At 43.4% G+C, this 25,250-nt stretch overlaps 2 protein-coding genes across 2 annotated transcripts; one reads left to right on the forward strand and one right to left on the reverse strand.

Annotated features, from left to right (window-relative positions):
• Nucleotides 1-352: 352 nt before the first annotated feature.
• Nucleotides 353-1,949, reverse strand: LOC4343438 (GDSL esterase/lipase At4g10955). Its single transcript, XM_026027201.1, has 3 exons — nt 1,852-1,949; nt 801-1,422; nt 353-682 (listed from the first exon to the last, which is right to left on the reverse strand). The coding sequence occupies exons 1-3, from the start codon at nt 1,947-1,949 to the stop codon at nt 353-355; spliced, it is 1,050 nt and encodes a 349-aa protein (XP_025882986.1).
• Nucleotides 1,950-21,921: 19,972 nt separating this feature from the next.
• Nucleotides 21,922-23,048, forward strand: LOC112936114 (GDSL esterase/lipase At4g10955). The gene has a single exon (XM_026026728.2). It carries the CDS (start codon nt 22,118-22,120, stop codon nt 22,865-22,867), a length of 750 nt encoding a protein of 249 aa, XP_025882513.1. The 5' UTR covers nt 21,922-22,117; the 3' UTR covers nt 22,868-23,048.
• The last annotated feature ends 2,202 nt before the right edge of the window (nt 23,049-25,250 follow it).

The raw sequence follows: 25,250 nt of genomic DNA on the forward strand, positions 1-25,250 counted from the left end.
CAAACTGAAACGAAATGTCCATAGGTCCTATATATGTGCGGGCCACAAGTCCCATAGTGTCGCGTGCCATATTGCAGACGATCAGAACAGGGAGCGAGCGACCCAGACTTCACCACAACGTGAACACGCACGCATGTCTGTGGATCCTACAAACTCTCTGTGGGAAAACAAACTGAAAGCCAAAATAGAAATAGGAAACTAAGGAATTAAGGAGACATGATGCAATAATATAGCTAGGCTAACACTAGAAAGGAAAGACACGCATCACACACGCTTACGAACAATACAAAGTTACAATGCAATTCTAACCCGACCTGGAAACCCTGCGTAGCGGCAAGCCTGCCCTCCAATGCTATGCTGAAGGACAGTTGTACTGTGTCTTGGTCAAGCTCAGCTCATTGTCCGGCTTCCACCACTGCTCGAGGCTATGCGCCTTGAGGACCCGCTTCTTGAGACGGTTCGCTTTGCGGAGCAGCGTACACTTGGACGGGTGATTCTCCACGTCATTGTCCATCCTCGAGTTCTCCCACAGCAGTGCCGACGGCAGGAGGTGCGACCGCTCCTTGTCTTTGTTGAGCGCTGAGAAGAACATGTCTCGGTACGACAGCTTCATCGCCGACATGCCGATGCTAGGGAAGCGTTCCTGCACCAGTTGCCTCTGCTCGAAGTAGTCGACGTAGCCCTGGCAGATGGGGTCGCTGTCGTGCACATATAGTTCTGGCGTCCATTGCGACAACCGTACGTTTGAACAGGTCTTCCATGTGCTCCTCGTGGGACTTCACGATCTTGCTCAGGCCTACCTTGAGGAGGGAGCTCGTGGCGTATAGATGCATCTTGGCCTTCTCATTCGGGCGCAGCAAGTAGATTGCCGGCGCTGGCGACACTTGCGGCGGGTTGAACAGAAAGGTGGGGAGGTTGAAGCCTTTCTCGGCCATGGACCGCCCGACATCTAGAGCCTGCGACGCACCAAGTGAGTGCCCGGCGAGCCACATAGTACAGGAGTTTGCACCACCTTGGAGGAGTCCTTCAACTTCGTCGTGGGTGATGTCACAACGATTGGAGTTGGAAAATGTATTGTATACGATCTTGATGTCATGTATTAGATCTCCCAGGTTGGTAGGAATGGTGCCTCGGAAGGCGACGACATAGCTTGGAGCGGACGGGTGGCGGGGCAGGCGGGCTGGTGGCTCGTACTCGTAGGTGGCTCCGAAGATTTCGTCATCCCGGCCGGAGTCAGAGCTACCCTGGTCGGAAGCGTCCATGTCTATGGAGACCCAGCTGTCATCCTTGATCACGTTGCGGCAGCGGAAGCCGAAGCTTTTCCACCATGCCGGCGCGAGTGGGTTGCTCCTGTCCTTCATCATCACCATAACGCCTTTGACAAGGCATGCGGCGACGCAATGGCGGTGCTCCTCCTTGTCCCTGCATATATGCACGTGGCATTGATCGACACAGAATTACTGCTTATGCTCACCAGCAGCTCATCATGAATGCAGATATGCGGAAGTGTATTTTTGTCCCTCGAGGGTATATTTTCTCGTTTTGTGCATGACGTTGAAAAAGTTATGAAACAATTTTAAAAAAAATTGTCAAGATAGATCAATATATGATATATCTTTTTGCAAACATGCAAGTAAAAATTCGACTTATACAATCTTGAAACAAAAATAACAAATTTGACCGTGAGTTACACGTTCTATTCATTGTTAAATTTGTTATTTTTGTTTATACTTGTATAAGTTAAATTTGAATATGCATGCTTGTGAAATGATATATCACATATTGTTCTATATTACTAAATTTTTTGATGACTTAAAACATGTAATAGAGTTTTCACAGATATGCATATACCAGTCAATCACTATTCCAGAAGAACCAGTGCAGTCGTTTTTCGCCATCATATGCACCGGGCCGGAGTCGGCGAGGTCAACGTCGCTTGATGAGGCCATCTGCTAATGTGATCGATATGGAGCAAGCTGCAGAGGAAGCAAACGGATGGCTGGCTTATTAGTGACTTACTCACAACTCTCTTCTTCTTACGGAGAACGAAAGCTTGAGGAGGAAATACAATACCCGGCCTACTTCTTCAGTTCTTCGTAAGAAGTTTGCTCGTTCGTGCTTAATTTGCTGTGAAAAGCTAAGTGCTAATGTGCTTCTATTTATAGTTATACTGGACTAGAGGTAGCTGAGGCTAATAATAGTTGCATCGACTTCTTGACTTAAACTACCTGCGGAGCTTCTCTTTTATTTTTCCGAGGAAAACCGTTGACTTCACAAGTGTATAAAATACTGTAATAACAGGTGGTACGTCGCTGAAACAAGATAAGAGTATCATGTACCCACATTGCCTTTCATCGCATATGGGTTTGCTCAACTTCCCATCGACAACTGATCGATCTCATCTGCGTCCGTGCCCAATCGGATGGCTCACGTGTTAGAATACTATATTGAATGCTGCAGTATTCTCTACTGTTAGTATAATACTACTAGGTAGTATTAAGAGTAAATCGGTAATTTACTAATACAGTGATTAGGGATAACATTATCATTTATGTTTTTTTTTATCCATTACGTTGGCATCGATTATATATATTCCATTGAAAAAGCCAAAAGAGAAGGAAAAAAAGTTTAGTTGTCACTTCTAATGATGATTAGGGATGCAAGCGGGGCGGGCAAGTGGATTTTTTTTCCCGCTTATTCCACTTCTAGTTCATTTTTTCTTCTAAATTTTATGCTACCATATAAAAAATAGACTAGCAGGCGGGTTTTTATGCGGGTAGCGGGACTACCCACTTGCATCCCTAATGATGATCAACACCCCCCCGGCACACATTTTCTTTTACAATGATGCCCCTTAACGTTTCTAATACCTCTAACTACTAGGGTGGTAGTATAAATAGATCTAAACTCTTTGATCAAACTAGATCAACGGTTTAGATTGTTTCAACTACAAGTAGACAGCACTATAGTGGGGCTCGATAGATTCTCGGCAAGAGGATGTAGACCTTTTTAGGCTTCTACTGCACAAGTAAGATCATGTCTGAGGAGCCTAAGATTTTAAGAAGTAATTTGTGAGAAGCTAGCTAGTGAAAATTCGTAGAAACTCATTTTCTACAACTTCTCAGGAATCTGAGTGAAAATCTAGATTGTTTTGAGGGGGGAATCTCTAGCTACCAAAAGCTCCCATAAACCGACACTAAATATTACTCCCTTCATTCGTAAATACTTTTGCTTAGTGCTATTCATATTTAAGCTTTTATTGTTTGTCCTTTTCCAAAAAATATATAGATACTTCAAAAGATACTGCATTATTTAATTGTTTTGCATCTCAAAAACTAAGAATTGAAACCGAAATTGTTCCCATCAATAATGACAAGTATGTGGAAATAGACAGAGTACTAGTAACTTGTTGATGATCGAGACTCGATCCCAATCGAACTTATGCCTTAACCCATATTTAACATCCAACCAAATTTCTTTTCTATACTAGAAAAAGCCTATTCTATGTCCTAAACTTGTAGGAAAGCCAACAACTCATCTCAATTTAAAAATGGAAACCATCCATCCCATACCTTTCACTTTACATCCTAAAAAATCGCACCGGACACCGGACCGGCGGGCCTACTACTGGTTCAATTGCTGGTGTTATGAATATATAGTACCAGCACAAAACAAACATGATTTGTTACTTTTGTTACTACATAAGTATATGAAATTTAGAGTTGGATGTTTGTATATGGTGATTTATATGATTATGTCATCATAATTTATCTTGTAAAATTTTGCCAAATTTTTATGCATATATTTCCGGGAAGTGATGCAACTAGCCAGTGAGCTGTTGCAAGGATCAAGTCAATGATTAATTAATGAGAGGGATTGATCGATCCTAGCGATATCTAGTTAATAGTCTATCCGTACTAAAGTATAAAAATCTTATCTAAAATATAATAATTCAAGATTAAAAGTATAGAACACATCCTTTTACCGCAAATCTAAACAAGATGTCTATCAAAATTCGTAGTGTTAGCATATATTATATCTGATCTACCTAAATTCATAGTATTATGATATATCTTATCCTATTTTATATGGATATTGACACATCATATTACTCCGAATCTAGATATTCCCGTATTTGTAGTATTAGGATGTGTCAATGTGTAGTATTAGATTGATTTTTAATGGGACGGACAGAGGACGTAGTAGAAGAGATTGTACCTGCCGTAAACCTATCCTATGGACTCAACTTCTAAAATTAGTTGGATACACATGGGTGCACTTTTTCTTGGACCCATCTAACACAAAAACACACGTGCAGGAGGCGAAAGATGATGGAAGGACGCACGAAGACTGTTGTGTGGCAGAATACACTTCGTACAATTTTCTCTCTTTTTATTTTTCTCGATTCAACTAATACAATAGAAACTACTTGTATAAATAGACAAGCTTTTAAAGCCCAGTTGGACAAAGATGGCAGCTGTGCAGTTCTTATGTCGATGTATGCAACATAGAGCTATCTAAGTGGGGTTATCATTTATATTTTGTATCAACCTGCTACAACTCCAACTATTGTTCTTGTCAAGATCAAAGAAGAGGCGCAAACGTGGATAAGGCCGGGGCCGCCCGAATCACGGAGATCATCCCTTCAGGAGAATAGCCTCCTTAAGCTTTTACGGGTCTATGTTTTTTTTATTAGAGCTTGTACAGTTTTTGTCTTTGTAATTTTACCCCTTTCTCTATTAATACAAAAGTGGCAAAGCTTTTGCCTCTATTTTCAAAAAAAAAAATATGTCGACTGTTTTAGTTTCCGTATTATCTTAAAATAGGATGAAAATTGTAGAGGGGTTTTTTTCACCGTTTCAGCAGTATACTATTTGGGACTATTATATTTCTACCCCTGTTTTGGTGTCGAATATCGATTTTACCTTCACTTTTTAGAGTTTTTGTTTTTCTCTTCAATTTTTTTAACCGAACAAGGCGTTAACCCCTGGTTTAGATGGAAGCGAATGGGGTTAGACTTACTGCAGTAAAGAAATAGAGAGAAAATGAAATAATGATTTTTTAAATTATTCATCGACCTTTTTACCCCTTGGAAATATCCAAGTAGGGATGGCCCTCCCGGCTCGCATTCCTCCCGTAAAAACCCAAGGCGGTGACGATGATAGTGCGTCAGCCCGGCAGGTGGCGCACAGGAGAGCAGGGGAGTGGGCCAGGCGGCAGCAAGGAGGGGGCCAGGGGAGGGGCAGAGCGCAGGGGCGGGGCAGGCCGACGGTGAGTTGGGTACGTGGTGAGGTGTGTGTGGTGAGGTGAACGCGGCGGTGAGCAGCGTGAATTCGGCTACGGGACTTGATTTGCTTGACTTTGAGCACTTGGCATGGGACGAGCAATAGGCTGCAGGTTTGGATGTGCTTCACTTTGTGATGTAGATTTTTCTGACTTTGTGATTCTAGCTATACTTCTGCTTGTTGTGTTAGGAATTAATGTGTCAAACTTGTGTTATTCTATCTTTTTTTTATCAAAATGTGTCCAAACTTCTGCAAAATTATGTTAAATTTTGAAACAAAATTTTGCCCAGTCTGTCAAAATTGTCATACTTGTGAAAGATTATCAGAATTGTGAGCTGCATGCACAAATAGTAGCAAATACACAATTGATATATAAAAATAGGGTCAAATGTGCAATGGCAAGTAAGGGTATGGATGTCTTCTCATCAAAAATTTTACACCGGCAAGATGTCCATCCAAAATAGAGGTAAAATTTGGCTTTGTTTAAAAAAAATAGGGGCAAAAAGAAACCCAAAAAAACAGTCAAGAATTTCCCAAGAAATTACTGTATGTACCGATGATCCGTTGGAATATAAAACTTAACCATAACCCTTGTGTATTAATATATGTTGATGGTTTAATATTGTTATGAAGTATTTAAATTAGTTCCTTGCTCGTTTGAATCTTTATCAATATAGTTACATATGACGTTAGTTCAAAATATAAGCTTGGCAGTTAACCTTACCATTTAAATATTTGAATCATGTTGTTTCCGGGAGTCTATCCAATAATTTTGATTCATATATTTTCCGATGTTCCAATGATACTGATATTGTTATTGCATCCCTTGTTATTGTTAACGTTTTCATGCTTTACTGTTCCGATTCCTTTTGATGGAAAAATGGTAAAGAAGAATGATTTGAGCATCTATTATCTATCTATCTATTATATACTAAAAGTCCATTAAACTTTCTATAAACGCTCTCAAACCGCCATATGGCGTTCCTACAAACGCTCCTAGATCACCACGTGGCACAGTCTAATCTCACCGTTGATTTTCATTTAAGTTGGTGGACTTATTATTTTATACCGTTAGATTAGATCTATAGCTACCATCCTTTTTAATTAAATTGGTGTACCTAAATTCTTGCCCCAAAAATCCGATCGTGCTTTCTGTTGCCTACTTCAGTGCCTTCCGTCCGTGTTGGGCTCAAGGCCTCGATAGAGGAAAGCTTTCCTGCTGCCGCCTAGACTTGGATTAGGTTTCAAATCAAAGCCTCCACACAGATTAATCAATGGGGAAAATGAGCTACACGAGACTGGGATTGTATAAGCGTTTGACTTTCAGTAGCTGGCAATGTAATCACAAACAGCAGCATTTGATCATTTGGTGTAATCCACAGTCAGCAGCAGCTCAACGAAATTTTACCATCTATAATTGGTGATTAGGTTTAATAAGTAACTATGCAAACGAATTTTCTCGATGCTATTCCAGCACACAGATCGGTTTCATACTGTGCTATTAGAAGGGTTTGAATAAGTACGTACAGTTCGTAAAAAAAAAAAGCTAAAAAGCGACGTCTTTTGCTGAAAAGTCACGATATTATTCCTTCGCTCCTCATTCTCAAATCAAAAATTAAAATATCGTTATATCAGTATGTACGTACATATGAGGCCTCCTTTGTGGCGCTACTAAATCTAACTTAGGTCTATAAATAAACTAAAAAAAATATTGCATCATATATATGTTATATATAAGTAAAAGTTCACTAACAACACTACATACGTCTAAATGAATGTACTCCCTCGACCGACTTAACCATCCTCTCCTATTTTATACATGTGAAAACTGGACGAGTACAAACTTACAAAGGAGGCTTCCTCTGTGGCTCGACTAGGATCTATTCAACTTAGGTCTATAAATACACAAAAAGTTATTGCATCATACATCTGTTATAAGTAAAAGTTAATTAACTTTGTACAAATGCTCCTAAATGCTCCAACACTGTCATGTGGTGCTCTAATAAATTACAGAAAATTATAAAAATTCTTAGAAAGTAACAATATATCATGCAGCCATCGATTTTCATTTAAATCAGTGCCGATGGACATGTTATTTTAGACCATTACATTAGATCTATTGAAATAGTAATTAATCCTAATGTATATAAACCTCTCCTAATCTCCCATACAAGTACGATAATACGTACTTTTCTCATAACAACACCACATACGTGACCAACTTAGCCATCCTCTCCTATGAGTATTTTCTTGATAGTCCGTTGTCTAGATCATATCAGAAAATAGTAGAATATGGAAGAGAAAACAGAATACCCATGGGTATTAACCACGTATGTGCGCATTTACGTATTCCCTCCACCTTACCACTCTCCCCTCCTCTCCTATTTTCTATTTAACTTCTCCTATTTTCTAACTAGCGCTAACTATATAAAACAATATTAGATAGCTAAATCATCATGACTCTTGTCCTAGACCATTACATCTCTAAAAAAAATTCTTCTAAATAAATGGACCCATTAATTTTAAACATTAGATCTTTAAAAAAATATGTTTTACATAAAAAAACCAAAGATCGAAAGAAATTAGCTTCAACTAATTGTTGATATTTTACAGTACCAAGCCATTCATCTTATTTGGTGTAAAATAATTAACCCATAGATACTATATGGCCTCAATTAAACCACCAATTACAAAAAAGATCTAGCATATATGGCCTCAATTGCACCACTTCTATAGGCTGTTAACATCCTAGGGAGTCACGCTAAAAGATTAACCAAGCTATAGATATCATATTAATCAGTGCCAACACATTTAGTTAAATTTAAAATTATGAACGATCAATTTGAAACCATTATAAATCATGATAAAATCCTCGAGTCATTAAGAAAAATAGTGATATCAAAATTCAAAGAATAATTAGTTCTATATTATCTGAAGATACCAGTCATAGATTTATTCATCTATGATATGGGACTGACTAACTTATGATAAAACAAATAATGATATAGGACTGACTAACTTATATATATTGAACATTTTACAAAACAATTTTCAGTCATCATAAAAGATTTTAACATTTAGAAATAAATAGATGCTCGCGCAATTATGCGGGCTACCTTCCTAGTTTCTTTAACGACTATATTACCCATGGCCTTGATAATTTCAGCCGAACCAAGGCAAAAGCAAATCAAGAAAAATCAATTCAATCCACAATTCCACAGTGACATATATAGGTCGAGTGTAGCGATCTCCTAGGTCCCGTGTGCGGAGGCGAGGATGTGTGGTTTTAATCTTGAGGTTCCATGTTCAATTACCAATACGCTCATATTTTTTTATTAAAAAATATTTGAAGGGCAGTATCTCCCCCGAATCTTGTTTATGAATCTTGTTTTTTTAGCCAATGTAGCGATCTCAGTAGGCCATCGTTGGAGTATGTGCTACCAATCTTCCTGCCCACTTGCCGAGGCCGAGGAATTGGTCTGTGGCAGGGTCGTGGTCTTTTTAATGAATTAGTCCATACCACAGTAGCACAGTACATTTGCAAGTAGCAATAGCTCGCAAGCCAGTTGCATCACTGCATCCATATATGTCGCTGTAGTTCACTGTATCCATATTTATCGATGTTGTGTACTCCCTCCGTCCTTGCAAAAATATATAAGGGAACGTTAGTTCCGGTGAGTTAGGGTGAGAAAGCACATCGTAGTCCGCTCGTACGTTTTCTAAACTACTAAACGACGCGTTTTTGGCAAAAAAATTCTATAGAAAAATTGCTTTAAAAAATCATATTAATCTATTTTTAAAATTTAAAATAGTTTATACTCAATTAATCATACGCTAATGGCTCACCTCATTTTGCGTATTTTCCCAATCTTCTCAATCTCCCATCCCTCAAACTCACCCTAACGGAAGTTATGAGTCACATAACAAAATCTTTAAATTCATTAAATTAGATTGTGTCATATTCAAATTCGTTGTATTAATTAGATTATATAATATCCCCTTCTATATTGGTTTTCTCTTTACGGAGGAAGTACAGTTATTAGATTATATAATACCCCCTTCTAAATTAATTTTCTCTTTATTACGGAGGAAGTACAGTGAAGTGTCGGTCAAATGCATGCTTTTCCCTGCTCGCTACTCCTATATACGTCACTGTACAGATGGTATTGTGACAGTCATCGAGAGGATATCTACTCGTCATTTAATATTATTCTAATACTTACAAAATATTTTTGAAAAATGTTATGGTTGGCTAATATGTGATATATCACTTTACAACATGCAATTTTAAATTTGATCTCTACTACTCCGTCCTAGAAAAAAACAAATTCTAGGTACGAATCTGGATATGCACACTGGTGGAGAAACGATCCTTAGTCGGTCCACCAGATTTCACAATAGTCCCGGTTATATTAAAAACCGGGACTAAAAACATCTTTAGTCCCGGTTTGAAAGCTCAGAGGAATTTTTTGATCTTTAGTACCGGTTGGTGTTACCAACCGGGACTAAAGATCTATTTATAGTCCCGGTTGGTAACACCAACTGAGAAAAAAGATCGATATAAGCTTTACTTTCGGTTGATGTTACCAACCGGGACGAAAGATATATTTTTAGAACACCAACCGGGAAAAAAGTCAACATAAGCGGGGTGGTTGCACGCGGATCGGATCGATACAATCTCCTCCTCTCCTTTTTAACTCATCTCCTCACACAGTCACACCCTTATCTCTTCCTCTCCCTCCTCCCTTCCTCTCCTCCTCTCCCTCCTCCCTCCTCCTCACCTCCCCACCTCCCTCTGCAACGGCGGGGCGCGGAGGGCCGGCCGGACCGCACGGCGCGCGGAGGGTCGGGCGAGACGGCGCGGCGGCTGCCGGCCGTTCGGCGGCGCGGCGCATGGAGGGCCGGGTGAGGCGGCGCGCTGGTGGCTGGCGGCCTCGTGGCGGAGCCGGGGACGTGGCGGGTGGCGGCCGCCGCGGCAGCGGGCGTAGCGCCGGCGGCCGTTCGTCTTCTTTCTTTTTTTTTTTGTTGAGAATCTGTGATTCGGATCTGAGACGATTTGTGTGTGATGTGAATATGTGATGTCTTTGATTTGTGTGTGATGTGAATATGTGATGTATTTGTGATGAATTTTGTAGAAGTTGTGATGTAATTTTTTTTTAAGATTTTGTGATGTATTTAGATATATTGATTTGAGAATTTGGAGACCATTCGGGGATGATTGATTTGGGATTTTGGGATAGGATAAACTGAATCAATATATTAAAAACAATGAAGAAATGAAAAGAATAAAGTAGCAACCGGAGCTAGCCTCTTTAGAAAAATGGATTTTTACTCCCGGTTTTTTCACCCGGGATTAAAGATAGCGATCTTTAGTCCCGGATTCGTAGTCCCGGTTGGAAAACCGGGACTACAGGGGGGTTACGAACCATGAGTAAAAACCCCTTCTTCACTAGTGGCATAGTCCATGTTCGTAGCTAGGATTGGATTTTTTTTTGGATGGAGGAGGTACATATGTTAAAATATAGCTCCAACAAGTATATGCGTGCTTACATTTTCAAATGTGTTCTTTCAGCTCTTGAAGTCAAATTAAAAATTTAATTTGGCCACCTTTTATTACTAATGTTTCACTTTGGATCACTATTTAACCAATGTTTTTACTTTGGACCAGGTATTTTTAACTTTGTGACACTTTGGACAACCCTCAACTCTTTTATCCATTTACATCTAACTTATCGTATGCCAAAATAATTGTCTTACACATAGCTATTACAATTAATTGATGAGTAGGAGCCGACGTAGTTGTGACACCCTAGCCCAATTAGTATATGGCATGTATAGCCCATAAGAGCTTTGTGCGTGTGTTTACTATCACATTTTCTTTGATACAAATATTTACTATCACATTGTTAGTGTAACAAGGGTAAAACCAATTTATAAGACATTGTCCCTCCAACCATATCACTCTCAGGTTAACCTTTTACACGAAGTAAAGATGGAAGTGTAAGTGGGGTTGTATGTGTAAGGGGTCACGCCTCTCGGATGGGTTGAGTTATGCGGTTCTAGAGTATGGGCTATTTCAAATGGTATCAGAGTTGACCCTCACAATTGCTCGTAGGGTAAGTGTGCGAACATATGGCCCGTAGCGCATGTGAGCTCTATGTGAAACATAGCATATGGTACCGGCACTGGACATACGGACATGCGCTAAGAGGGTTGCGTTCCCGGACATTTGTCTGTATGCTTGTGTAGCCATGCGAGTACATTCGACTGACAAGACATCGGGTCCTTTGAGAAGGTGTATGTGACATCCTGGCTAAAATTAGGATGTGGCACATGTGGGCCATGATAGATGTGTGCACATGTTACTATTATATTGCTAGTTTAGTAAGGGTGGAACAACTCATAAGGGCTTGTCTCTCCAACCATATTACTCCCGGATTAACTATTTTACACGAAGAAACGACAAAGTGTAAGTGTAGTGTTAGGTGGAAGTGTGTCCATACATCGGATTAGCTAAGCAATGCGGTTCTGGATGGCAGGCTGTTACCGTACTTGAGATCGTTCATATACGTGAGAATTGAGTAGGGGTGGTCCAAAGTATAACAAAGAAAGATTATCCAGTCCAAAGTGAAACATCGATACTAAAATGTGTCTCAAAGTAAAATTTACTTAAAAATATAGCATTTAAATTACATGTGGTGGAGCTCCATGAGGTAGGGTCGTGGATGGATTTCCCTAGGGTTTGCAGGGGGTAACCGATCCAAATGAACTTTTGAGCGATTCGGGGATTTCTCTCCCTTGTGGTGGGCTTCCCCTTCGGGACCGGGATCCCGGCCTTTTCGTTGTCAGCCAATCGAAGCCTCAAGGTGTATGCCTCTCCTGGTAGTCCCTAGATGTTTCCCTAGAGAGTAGTCGAGCCGCCGTTCACCGTAGGTCCTTTTCTGCCGCTGTCCTAAACCCACTGTCGCTGTCAACCATGGTGCCCGCTGCCTCCAGCCAACCCCGGCTGCGCTGCCACCTCTAGAATGTGTGCGAGGACCCCCTCCCCCGCCCCCCTCTTGCCGCCCCGGCCATCGGCCGAGCCAGCCCGCCGGCAAGCCTATGTCATGCCACCGCACGCTCCCCTTCTCTCTGTCATTGATGGGAGGAGGAAGACAAGGACCCTGATGTAAATACGAAAATTCAGGGTTAATACTATAAAATACCGAGACACTGGCTCGTGGACCCCCACTGTTTAAAATACATGCGCAATATAGGAATACGGCTCCACAGTAGGAAAATGTACTGGACAGTGAGCTTTAGTTCCTTTGCAAAGAAATTAATAAATCCAGGAAAAGATTTTCTTTTAATTATTTTGTAAGCTTTAGATCCATCCCGAGGTGCCGACAAGGTGGGTCCCACATGAGGTCGTTTTGTCTTCGCATGTTGCAACGCAGGGGTATTTTGCTAGTAGATTCCGAATTGGATCGGATCATATTAAAAGAAAGTGCTCATATAAGTTAATATAGGTTTGCAACCAATGGTGTTAAATATATTCCTATACGCGCAAAAGTTATATTAGACAAGCTAATTTTAACCGCTTTCCTGTGTGTACTACAAACCGTGTAAAATATACGTCCGCAACCAATGGTGTCAAAACTATTCAGCACATATGCACAAGAGCGGCATTAGAGGGGCTTCAAATGATTTCGTACATACATTATATTTTTTTAGAAAAAAGTACGAATTACCCCCTAAATTATCGCGGTCGACCGAATTACTCCCCTGAACCACAAAACCGGATATTTTGCACCCTATACTATTTATACCGGATGAATAACCCCACTATCACTGCTTTCAGCAGTTTTGATCAAAAACTTGAACACGTGGCGTCAATCTGGCAATCCAGTCAGCAAAAACAACAATAATGAATTTGTTGAGCCCACTTGACATCTCTCTCTCTCCCTCCCTCTTTTCTCTCCCCTCTCTCCCCCTCTCTCTCCAGCGGTTGGATGGGGGCAATGGTGGCTACGACAAGATAGAGGAGGCGGGGTTCGAGATAAGGGCGACGGTGAGCCGGGGACGACGCTAGGAATAGGGAAGGTGTTGGGTGGCGGAGGCGTTTTGGGCAGAGTGGAGGATTTCCGAGGCAGCAGCGGTTGGCAGGAGGACCATCGGCGACGGCGTGGGTGCCTGGCAGCAGCGGCGGCGACCGGACCATGGGCCGGCAGCGTGGGTTATGTACATTAAAGAAATGGTTGAAACTCCTCTCCCTGCCACCTAGCCCTCTCCCCGCCGCCTAGCCTGCACGCTCCTGCCGGGCCGGCGCACTATCACCACCGCCACTTGAGGTTTTTTCCAGGAGGGAGCCCATGTGCGAGCCGGGAGGGTTCGATACTTCCCAAGGGTAAAAAGGTCAATCAATAATTCAAAAAATCATTATTTCCTTTTTCTCTTCATTTCTTTACTGCTATAAGTCTAACCCCACTCACTTCCATCTAAACCATGGGTAAACGTCTTGTTCAGTTCAAAAAAGTGGGAGCAAAAAAAATCCAAAAAGTAAAGGTAAAATCAATATTGGACAGCAAAATAGGGGTAGAAACGAAATTGTCCCAAATAGTATATTGCTGAAACAGTAAAAAAAAAACCTCTACATTTTCATCCATTTCCAGATAATACAGAAACTAAAATAGTTGATACAAAATATAAATGATAACCCCACTTAGATAGCTTCATGTCGCATACATCGACAGAATGACGGCACGTCTGCCATCTTTGACCAGGGTTTCCCCTATCATCCACAATAAGTTAACCACCCCCACCCCCACCCCCACCCTCTCCTGCGGGTAAGGCATTTACCACGGTAATCGCAAAAGGCCATGTGATTTATCTTCAAAATTTTCAAGTCTCATGGTAGGGTTGTGGTTATCGTGCGATAATCTACGATTACTACATGGTTCCCATGGTCTTTGATGACCTCAAATTTAAATTGCATGTTTGTTAAATGATATGTCACATATTAGTCTATATTATTTTTTCAAATTGTTTTTAGATATTAGAAACATCCACCCAGGAAAGACAATCCATTTCCCCCTCCTTCCTCTTCTCTTTGCCCTCCCTCTCTTGCTCACTCTGCTAGCTGAATGCCGAGGAGGCGAGGAAGTACGTGAGTCGCGGGACCATCTCTCTGCACTCTACAGCGACGACATAGCGAGCAGGGGAGAAGCATGCGTGGATGCAGTGTGATGCAACTACTAGCTCGCGAGCTATTGCAACTTGCAGAAGTACTGTACTAATCAATTGACAACGATGTGGTACTGAACTGCTTATTAAGGGTGTGTTTAGTTGAGGAAATAAAAATTTTTGGGTGTCACATCGGACGTTTGACCGGATATCGGAAGAGGTTTTTGGACACGAATGAAAAAACTAATTTCATAACTCGCCTGGAAACCGCGAGACGAATCTTTTGAGCCTAATTAACCCATCATTAGCACATGTGGGTTACTGTAGCACTTATAGTTAATCATGGACTAATTAGACTTAAAAGATTCGTCTCACGATTTCCTCCCTAACTATGTAATTAGTTTTTTTCATTTATCTACATCTAATAGTCATGTGTCCAAAGATTCGATGTGATGTTTTTGGAAAAAAATTTTAGGGAACTAAACAGGCCTAAATTAAGAGACCTACCCTGCCGCATACCAATTTCTCTGCCTCGGCAATTGCAAGTGGGTAAGAAGATTACTGGCATAGCGTCCGACGACGCACGCGGTCCACGCAGACTTGCAGTGGCTGAACGCCTGAACCCCACAACGACAACCACCTCTAATCCAGTACTATAAATACAAGCGCATTCGACATTGGCAGTCAGGCAAACCGCAGTCTATTTCAGTTCTTACAGAAGCATGACCTCAAATTTGACTTCAAAGTTTAAATATTAAGTTAAAAGTTTCAAATCTAACTTTAAAGTTTTTAATCTACTTTCTTAATTTGTGTTTAACACAATTATTCATTTTTCCCCTTAGAGTTCAGTGAAGATAAAATCTTCAATCGAATGCGCGTTTGCCATTCGATTGGATCACGGACGAGTGAGATCAGGTCAAAATTTTATCAATATAATAATGCGACGAAAGAGTCGGCCAAACGTGGGTAACTTGACCAAATCTTGTTTTGGCTTCAGCTACACCGGGTTTGGTACGTTTACACAGTAAACACTCTTTCGTCGACACTCGCCAATGAGAAAACGAACAAAAGAACAAAATAAATGAACTATCCCTGTCCCATTGGGTTTATTTTTGAAGTCAATGACGATTACAGGACGCGTGATTATTATCCTGAACCATCTCCGATCCAGTATAAATACAAGCACCTTTCCACTAATCTTGTGATCGCCTTTTGCCGCGAAAGGTTAAGAAGCACTTTCTTCCTAAGCTCCCATTCTTTAGCTAGGACGGCTTGTCAGTTAATCCGACAATCAGATCATCACGTTTGCTTCCTCTAGCTAGCTGAGCAATTAATTGATTGCACTGGCCGATGGCCTTACCAAGCGACGTCGACACCGCTTCGACATCTCCGGCCCGGTGCATATGATGGCGAAAAACGGCTTCAGTTCCTCTTCAATGGTGATTGCCTGGTATGCATGCACGCGCATCCGATATCTCTTACTCCCAGACAAATATTCCCCGCACAAAAAATAGTTTATAGACAAATATAATAATATTTATAATATTAAATTAGTTTTATTAAATCAATAATGGAATATATTTTTATAATAATTTTGTCTTGGGTTAAAAATGTTATTATTATTTTTCTATAAACTTAGTAAAACTTGTCTTATAACCTAAAATAGAGGGAGTAGTAAATTATTATATTGGTGATATACGAATTTATCACGTATATATAATATAGTACACTAGTAAGACATTTGTTTCGATACATGCATCTGCCTGTTACGTGCGGATCGACGGGGAGACGGATTCTAATCACATGCTTGTTTTTTTATCAAATATTTTTATAACTATTTTGATGATATGCAATAAACGAGTGAACGTCCGTCCGGGTGATTACAATAGTTTGCCGATCGACCGAGACTAAATAGGCACAATATGGCTAATCTTGAGTGATATAACTATCCGGCAAAAAAGCATATCGTTTTTTTCATCTAGGATTTATATACACGGGTTCATGATGAGCTCGTGAGCTACAGTGTACATATATCTATAGACTGATACTCCCTCCGTTTCGTTTTATTTGACACCGTTGACTTTTTAGCACATGTTTGACCGCTCGTCTTATTAAAAAAATTAAATAATTATTAATTCTTTTCCTATCATTTGATTCGTTGTTAAATATACTTTTATGCATACGTATAGTTTTACATATTTCACAAAAGTTTTTGAATAAGACGAACGGTCAAACATGTGATAAAAAGTCAACGGCGTCAAATAAAACGAAACGGAGGGAGTATTTTATATCGATCACGCAGGGACAATGAGGAACACCGCCGGTGCGTCGCTGCCTGTCTTGTGAAAGGCGTCTATACCATGGAGAACGACAGTAACAGGCGCAGGGTGCATACCAACGCTCTCGCGCCGGCTTGGTGGGAGAGCTTTGGCTTCCGCCTCCTCCGAGTGATCAAGGACGACTCCAACAACAACGACCAGTTCATCATCGGCGCGGTATACGAGCATGTGCTGCCGGCTCTGCCTGCCAGCAAGCCCGGCCGCCACCCGTTGGCTCCTCACTACGTTGTCGCCTTCCGTGGCACCATGATATCGCTGTCAGCAAAACGGAAAGAACAAACTCTGAAATCGCTCACACTCGCTCACTCTGAAAATTGCCGGACAACGACAGTAACCTAAAGAAGTTCGGGAAACGTCAAGAACTGAAGAACAAAGTAGAATTTTTGTGCAGCGCAACCTCTGCTGCTTTTCTGTTTTCACTCTTTATTCTCCTCCACCAAAACGGAGTTTGTTACATGCACAACTGAACGGAACGAGCAACCCGGATCGGCTACTGACCGCGCCATCCCACGATCTGAAACCAGGTCATTCGGCAGCTAAACAAAACTGACAACATGCAGAAGGAAACAGCTATTCTACCGACCGGCCAAAACAACCTTCAGCCAGCCACTACGTTCATGCAAAACAGAAATATAAAATGCTCAAGATTACAAAATATCCAACAATTTCTCCCCCTAATCTTGACGCATCACACTGGAGACAAACCCAGCTTTCCCCTCAGCTCCAGAAATCGGACCTTGCCAAGAGGCTTTATCAATATGTCTGCAAGTTGTTCTGCTGAACTTGTGTACTCCACTTCGACCTCCTTTCTTTCAACCCTCTCACGGATGAAATGATATCTTGTATCAATGTGTTTGCTTCTATCATGAAGTACAGGATTCTTGCAGAGATTGATTGCAGATTTGTTGTCAACTTTTAACATGGTACAACAGGGCTTCTTCATTTGCAGTTCTCCCAGCAAACGTGCTAACCAAATCCCCTGACAGGCAGCAGTTGTAGCAGCAATATACTCAGCTTCACAAGATGATAATGCAACTATTTTTTGCTTCTGAGACTGCCATGTGATTAAGTTTTCTCCCAGCTTAAACAACACCCCTGTTGTACTCTTTCTATCATCCACATCCCCAGCCATATCACTATCACTATAGCCAACTAGCCGAGGAAATTTCTCTTCTCCCTTTCTGAACTTGAGACCAATATTCAGACTTCCTGCCACATAGCGCAAAATATGTTTCATGGCAGCCCAATGTTCAGCACCTGGATTCTCCATGTATCTACTAACATATCCAACAGAGTAGGATAGATCAGGCCTTGTATTAACCAAATACCTCAGGCTTCCTATAATGCTTCTAAACTGTGTTGCATCAATGCAATCTTCTACTCCTTTTTTCAGCTTCAGTCTAGCATCCATAGGAACCTGACAAGGATTGCAACCTTGCATCCCAGCCTTCTCTAAAATTCTTCCTGCATACCCAGCTTGGGACATTGTAATGCCTTCTTCAGTCTGTTTAACCTCCATTCCCAGGTAATAGGACAGTAATCCAAGATTACTCATACTAAACATACTTCTCATCTGCTCCTTGAATTTTGCTATTTCTGTCCCCAAAGCTCCTGTAATGATAAGATCATCAACATATACCCCCACCACGAGTCTGGCATTACCTTCCCCTCTAGTGTACACTGCATTCTCTGTTGCACTTCTTACAAAATCCAGATTTGCAAGTGTAGAATCCAGCTTTGCATACCAAGCTCTTGGCGCCTGCTTTAAACCATATAGGGCCTTTTTTAACTTCAGTACTTTGTTCTCCTTGTGCTCAACAACAAAACCAGGTGGTTGGACTACATACACATCTTCCTCCAATTCACCATTGAGAAAAGCTGACTTCACATCCATGTGATGTATTTGCCAACCCTCATGTGCTGCCAAAGCAACCAGCAACCTCACAGTTTCCATCCTTGCTACTGGAGCAAATACTTCTTCATAATCTATGCCTTGTTGCTGAACATACCCCTTTGCCACCAATCTTGCTTTGTACTTCAATATCTCACCTTCGGCACTTCTCTTGATCTTGTAAACCCATTTGAGACCAATTGCCCTATGGTCAGATGGTAAGTCACAGAGGAACCAAGTATTGTTACCTTCAATGGAGCTCATCTCCTCTTCCATCGCCTTCATCCAGCACTGCTCCTTCTCAGCTTCCTTGAAACTGAAAGGCTCCTGCTCCGCTATGAGACACTCGTCGTTGTAGTCGAAATCGAGCACCGGAGTTGTGGTGGCCAGCACATTGTTCACCGTCCGAAAACGGGGAGGAGCTCCATCGCTTTCAATACTGGCATCAGATGGTGGTGTACAGAACTCAACACCGGCAGGTGAGCTTGATGTCACTGGAGACCACACGGGCGCCGCGTCGGGCGTGGCCAGCGGACTTGGTGCGGTTTCAGTTTCCCGTGCGCCTCCATGTTCCACAACCACGTCAGGAACACGATTTCCACCCAGCGGAGTGGAAAAAAACTCCACAGTGAAATCCTCCTCGCCTCCAGTTTGAGTGACCTCCGGATCACGCCATGGCCACATTGCCGCCTCATCAAAGACGACGTCGCGTGACACATAAACTCGCCGTGACACCGGATCATACATCCGATAGGCTTTTGAGCCCTGCTCATAACCAATGAACACCATTCGTGTGCCACGATCATCAAGTTTCCTCAAATTTGGCTTCACTGTCTTGACGTAGCCGACACAGCCAAACACCTTCAGGTGTTCGACCGAGGGACGTCGCCCGTGCCACGCTTCATATGGCGTCACACCATCCAGGCTCTTTGTGGGCGACCGATTCCATAGATACACAGCCGCCATGACTGCCTCTCCCCAGAATTGTGCCGGCATCCCCGCCGCCTTGAGCATAGAGCGAGCAGCAGCGACGACAGTCAGGTTTCGCCTCTCGACGACCCCATTTTGTTGCGGCGAGTATGGAGCCGTGAGCTGGCGACTCACACCCCGATCGGCACAGAACTCAGTGAACTCGACAGAGGTAAATTCTCCTCCCCGGTCGGTGCGCAGCGCCCGCAGTTTTCGGCCGCTTTCCATCTCGACGCCGGCCTTGAACTGCTTGATCGCAGCCGCTGCCTCGTGCTTGCCGGAGAGGAGCCGTATCCACATGAAACGGCTCATGTCATCAACAAGGAGCAGGAAATATTTCCTGCCGCCTGGCGTTGCCGGCGCAATCGGCCCGCACAGGTCGCCATGAACCAGCTCGAGCGCATCCTGCGCCCTGAACCTGGCTTTGTCTGGGAACGGCACTCGTCGCTGCTTGCCGGCGAGGCACCCATCACACAGTTGATCGACGTGGTCAATCACGGGGAGTCCACGGACCATCTCCGCTTGCGCCAATCTCCGGAGGGCCTGGAAATTGAGGTGGCCGAAACGGGCGTGCCAACGCCACGCCGTCTCGGTGCCATTCGCCGCCAAACAGATGGGCCTCGCCATGTTCAACTTCAGAATGTACAGGAAGCTTGGGGAGCGCTTTACCTTGGCAAGCAGTAGACCATCAGGATCACGCAGCGTGCAGACACCATGGTATATGTGAGCATCGTAGCCACGCGCGTCAAGCCGGCCGATGGAGATGATATTCTTGCACAGCTTGGGGATGAAATACACTGCCTCTAGCGAGCGATGATCTCCATTCTTGCACTGGAACAACACGGTGCCGCGTCCCCTGATGTCCACAACTGAGCCATCACCAAACTTCACAGTACCAACAACACCGGTGTCGAGGTCAGCGAATGCCGACCGAGAGCCGGTCATATGATTGGTGGCCCCGGTATCCAGGAACCATTCCGTGGTGTTGTCCTCCTCTTCTGCAACCTCATGATTCAGAATCACCTTTTTCTCAGTGAGATGCACCTCGTGCACACCAGGTGTTCGCCCGAGTGTCTCCTCACCGGCGAGAGACACCCCCATGACGTGAGCCATGAGCAAGGTCAGCTCCTCCTCCCCCTGCGTCAGGTTTACTTCCCCTCGACGTTGGCGCCGCGGCTTGCGGCACTGCCTTGCAAAATGCCCAAACTCATCACAATTGAAACATTTTACCTTGGAGTAGTCACGGCTGGTGTTCCCACTGTTGATCGTCTCCTTCCCCTTCGGTGACCCACCGGCCTTGCCCCGACGGTTGTTCTGGGTGCCAGAGCTGCCCCTGCTCTTGCTGCTGCCGCCGGAGCCTTCCTGCTCCTGTTTCCTTGCGCGTGCCTGCCACTATTCCTCCGTGAGGTAGAGCTTGCCGCCGCCACCTTCCTCCTCATCATCACTGTATGAGTCGACCATCGACAGCCGCCCAACGAGCTCCTCAAGGGCCATCGTTTTCACGTCGAGAAGCTGCTCGAGGGAAATCGCCACCGGCTTGTACTTCTTGGGCACAACGCGCAGCAGTTTCTTGTTGATGTGTTCGTCTTCCATGACTCCACCCATGTCGCGAATGTCCGCGACGACAGCAGTGAGTCGCATCGCGAACTCCTCCGGTGTCTCTCCATCCTTGAAGCGCATCGCCTCGAATTGGCGACGGAAGCCCTGCTCCTTCGCCTCACGCACACGGTCGACGCCGACCCGCATGGTCTTGATGGCGTCCCACGCCGCCTTCGCCGTGTCATGCTTCGCCAGCCCGCGCAACATCTCGCGCGGCACCGCCTGAAGGATTGCCGAGAGAGCCGCCCGATCGTCGCGGTACTCCGCGTATCCGGGTTCAATCGCCGTCCACAACCCCTGCGCCTGTAGGTTTACACGCATCAACAATGCCCAATCCGGATAATTGGTCCTCGACAGCACCGGGAGGCGAGCAGTGTGCCCAGCATCTCTCCTCTGTGGCACGAGAGGAAGGTTTGCGCCGTCTGCGCCACCCCCCGCGCCGCTGCCACTTGCGCCTCCGCGCCCGCTGCCGCTTCCGCCGCCACCACCGCCACCACGGCGTCCGGGCGGTGTGTATCGCCCGCCATCATCAGACATCGTCTCAGGACCGTCGTGGTACCGCTCTGATACCAATTGTCAGCAAAACGGAAAGAACAAACTCTGAAATCGCTCACACTCGCTCACTCTGAAAATTGCCGGACAACGACAGTAACCTAAAGAAGTTTGGGAAACGTCAAGAACTGAAGAACAAAGTAGAATTTTTGTGCAGCGCAACCTCTGCTGCTTTTCTGTTTTCACTCTTTATTCTCCTCCACCAAAACGGAGTTTGTTACATGCACAACTGAACGGAACGAGCAACCCGGATCGGCTACTGACCGCGCCATCCCACGATCTGAAACCAGGTCATTCGACAGCTAAACAAAACTGACAACATGCAGAAGGGAACAGCTATTCTACCGACCGGCCAAAACAACCTTCAGCCAGCCACTACGTTCATGCAAAACAGAAATATAAAATGCTCAAGATTACAAAATATCCAACAATCGCATCCCAAGGCGATCATGGATCTCTACCTCGACCTCAAGGTCATGGTGAACACCCTGCCGGAGTCCAAACGCTCCCACCTGGCAAACAAGGAGGTTCAAAACCTCGTCGCCACCATCGACAAGGGCACGGGATCAGGCTGTGGTGGTCATGGCGATGGTGGTAGTTGCATCGTCTGGCTTATGGGACACTCACTCGGCGCTTCTCTGGCGCTGGACGTGGGGCGGGCCATGATGGCGGAGAAAGATTACAATCTCCCGACCTTCCTCTTCAATCCGCCACAGGTGTCGCTGGCACCGGCGATAGACGTGCTTCTCCCGACGAAGAAAGCGAGGAGGTCCATACATGCAGCCAGCTCCTTCCTGAAGGCAAGAATGGACAAGGTCCTGAAGCCCCACAAGGAGCGCATGGAGAAGCTATTCGAGCAACTGTCGCCGTGGGCACCGGAGCTGTACGTGCATGAGAGGGATCTCATCTGCAAGGGCTACATCAGCTACTTTGAGCAACGGGAGCAGGTGAAGGAGCGGTTCCGTGGCGTAGGCAAGTCGGCGATGGCGTTGTCGTACCGTGACATGTTGTTTGCCGCGTTCGGGAAGGAGAAGGAGCGACCGCACCTCCTGCCAACGGCGAGACTCTAGAAGAACTCGAGCATGGACGGTGACGCACATGATCTCTAGCAGTGGTGGAGGCCGGATCGTGAGCTAGCCTTGAGCGCCAAGCGATACAACTATCCTTGAGCATATGGATGTTCTATTCGATCGACCGGAATATGCTTTGTCATGTTTAAGTTATACAACCTTATTAAAGGAAAGAATTACTTTACATATAGTTGATTTAATCGTTATCTCTATGCGGCTTATTCCTGAAGACCTGAAGGAACTCTTCAATAGTTGGATCTCCATCTTCGTATACTTCTCTGTAGAGGTAGTAATAGCTTGGGTGAGCACACGGGGTACTCAGCAAGCCATGTGAATTACTATAGCCTGCAAGGGTTGCCAAAGGAGGGTTTGGTTTTATTTTGCAAACCAGGTGATTTAAAATGTTTTGGAAATTTTTAAGTGTGCTCCTTAAGTTGTCAGAGAGAGGCTCACACCTTAATCCATTTTGTGAGTTGCTTTGCGACAATTCACCATAATTATTGAGAAGAGACTCACGTCTCAGCCCATTTCACAACTCGTTTTACAACGACTTGTCGCAATTCCGATTCAGAGTGTACTGTCTCAGATAATACCTCTATTTTTTGTGTTCACTTTCTTTTCTCAATCACATCTCAACTTTGCTCAACCAATTCCTTGCGACACGCATGTCACATAGTCCTATTTTAGACAACTCAGGTCTTCCATAGGCTGCTTTTGGTAATGATTCCCAAACCACACAAACAAGTTCCATAATACTTTTCTAAAACAAAACTACGCTAGAGGAATCACTTCATATTGCCTATGATTGTTGGCATGACTGTTCGACGTCGAACAGATTTTAACCTTTGCAAGGGGGGCACGCTTTGCACATGACGCGAGCTTATACTCTAAACACCCAACGCATATTGATCAAATGTGACTAGTGAAAGGAGGTTCCCGATCGACTAGGACGTTCTGAAGTATTTCAGGATAGCCGGTTGTCAACTGAACGGGTCTTAGATAAAGTACCGAACAAGTCCCAGACTTCTCGTACTCAGGATCCCGCAAGTGCATCCTAGATGCCACATTGACGATTCCACATCCACCGACTTCCACACACATCCAGGGTCCACTTATTACATGACAAGGGACGTCCCACTCCACCCATATGGTCGCACTTTAACATGATCAGTGAAATTCTTAAACAGATCGGTCCTTTATATACCATGCGGAAGTCAAGGCCACGCAGGTGTAGGGGGGGAGGGCTAATGGGCGATCGATCGCTAGGGCAATCGCCCAGCGATCGGATCCGCCCCCCCTCCCCCTATACTCCTCCCTCTTCTCCCGCTTCCTCCTCCCCTTCTCCTCTTTCTACTACAGTAGACCACACAAATTTTTAAAAAAACAAAAGTTAGAAAAATTTATGTATAGAAATACTATATATAAAAAATTTGAATTCAAATTCAAATTTGAATCGGGTATATGTAAACTTTTGACTTATAAACTTTGGGTCTATAAACTTTAGATGTATAGAAATACTATATATAGAAAATATTTGAATTCAAATTCAAATTTGAATCAGATATAATTCAAATTCAAATTTGAATCGGGTATATAAACTTTAGGTCTATAAACTTTAGGTGTATAAACTTTAGATGTATAGAAATACTATATATGAAAAATATTTGAATTCAAATTCAAATTTGAATCGGATATTTGAATTCAAATTCAAATTTGAAACGGGTATATAAACTTTTGACTTATAAACTTTAGGTGTATAAACTTTAGATGTATAGAAATACTATATATATAAAAATATTTGAATTCAAATTCAAATTTGAATCGGATATATAAACTTTTGACTTATAAATTTTGGTCTCTAAACTTTAGATGTGTAAACTTTAGGTGTATAAACTTTAGGTGTATAAATTTACTAAAATAGGAAAGTAAATAGGAAAGTAATACGGTGCCAAAAAAGGAAACCAGGTGGAGAGATGGAGGGAGGGAAGGGGAGGGGCCGGGGTGGAAAACTGATCGCCCTGGGCGAGGCTCGCTCAGTAGCATTTCCGCACGCAGGTGTGACTACCCATCACCAGGTTTCACAGAACCATTTTATTTCACAAAGCTTCCGACCACAAGTGTCGATTTTTCCAAACCATTTTATCCCATCGTCAGGTTATACTATAAATACTCGAAGAGTACAAGTATCAAGAAGACAACAGCAAGCTACAACGATATATACATGGTATTCAACAAAAAGGATATATGCATGGTATTCAACAAACTAGGAAGGTAAGTGCATCAAGTGGGTTCATGACCTATCGGATCGACTTGCGAACTGCAGCCCATAATGTATACCTAAGCATGCATGGTTGATAAACAAAAGAATTTTTAATTTAAAATA

The sequence above is a fragment of the Oryza sativa genome, chromosome 7 (assembly GCF_034140825.1).
Source record: "Oryza sativa Japonica Group chromosome 7, ASM3414082v1".
Taxonomy (NCBI): Eukaryota; Viridiplantae; Streptophyta; class Magnoliopsida; order Poales; family Poaceae; genus Oryza; species Oryza sativa.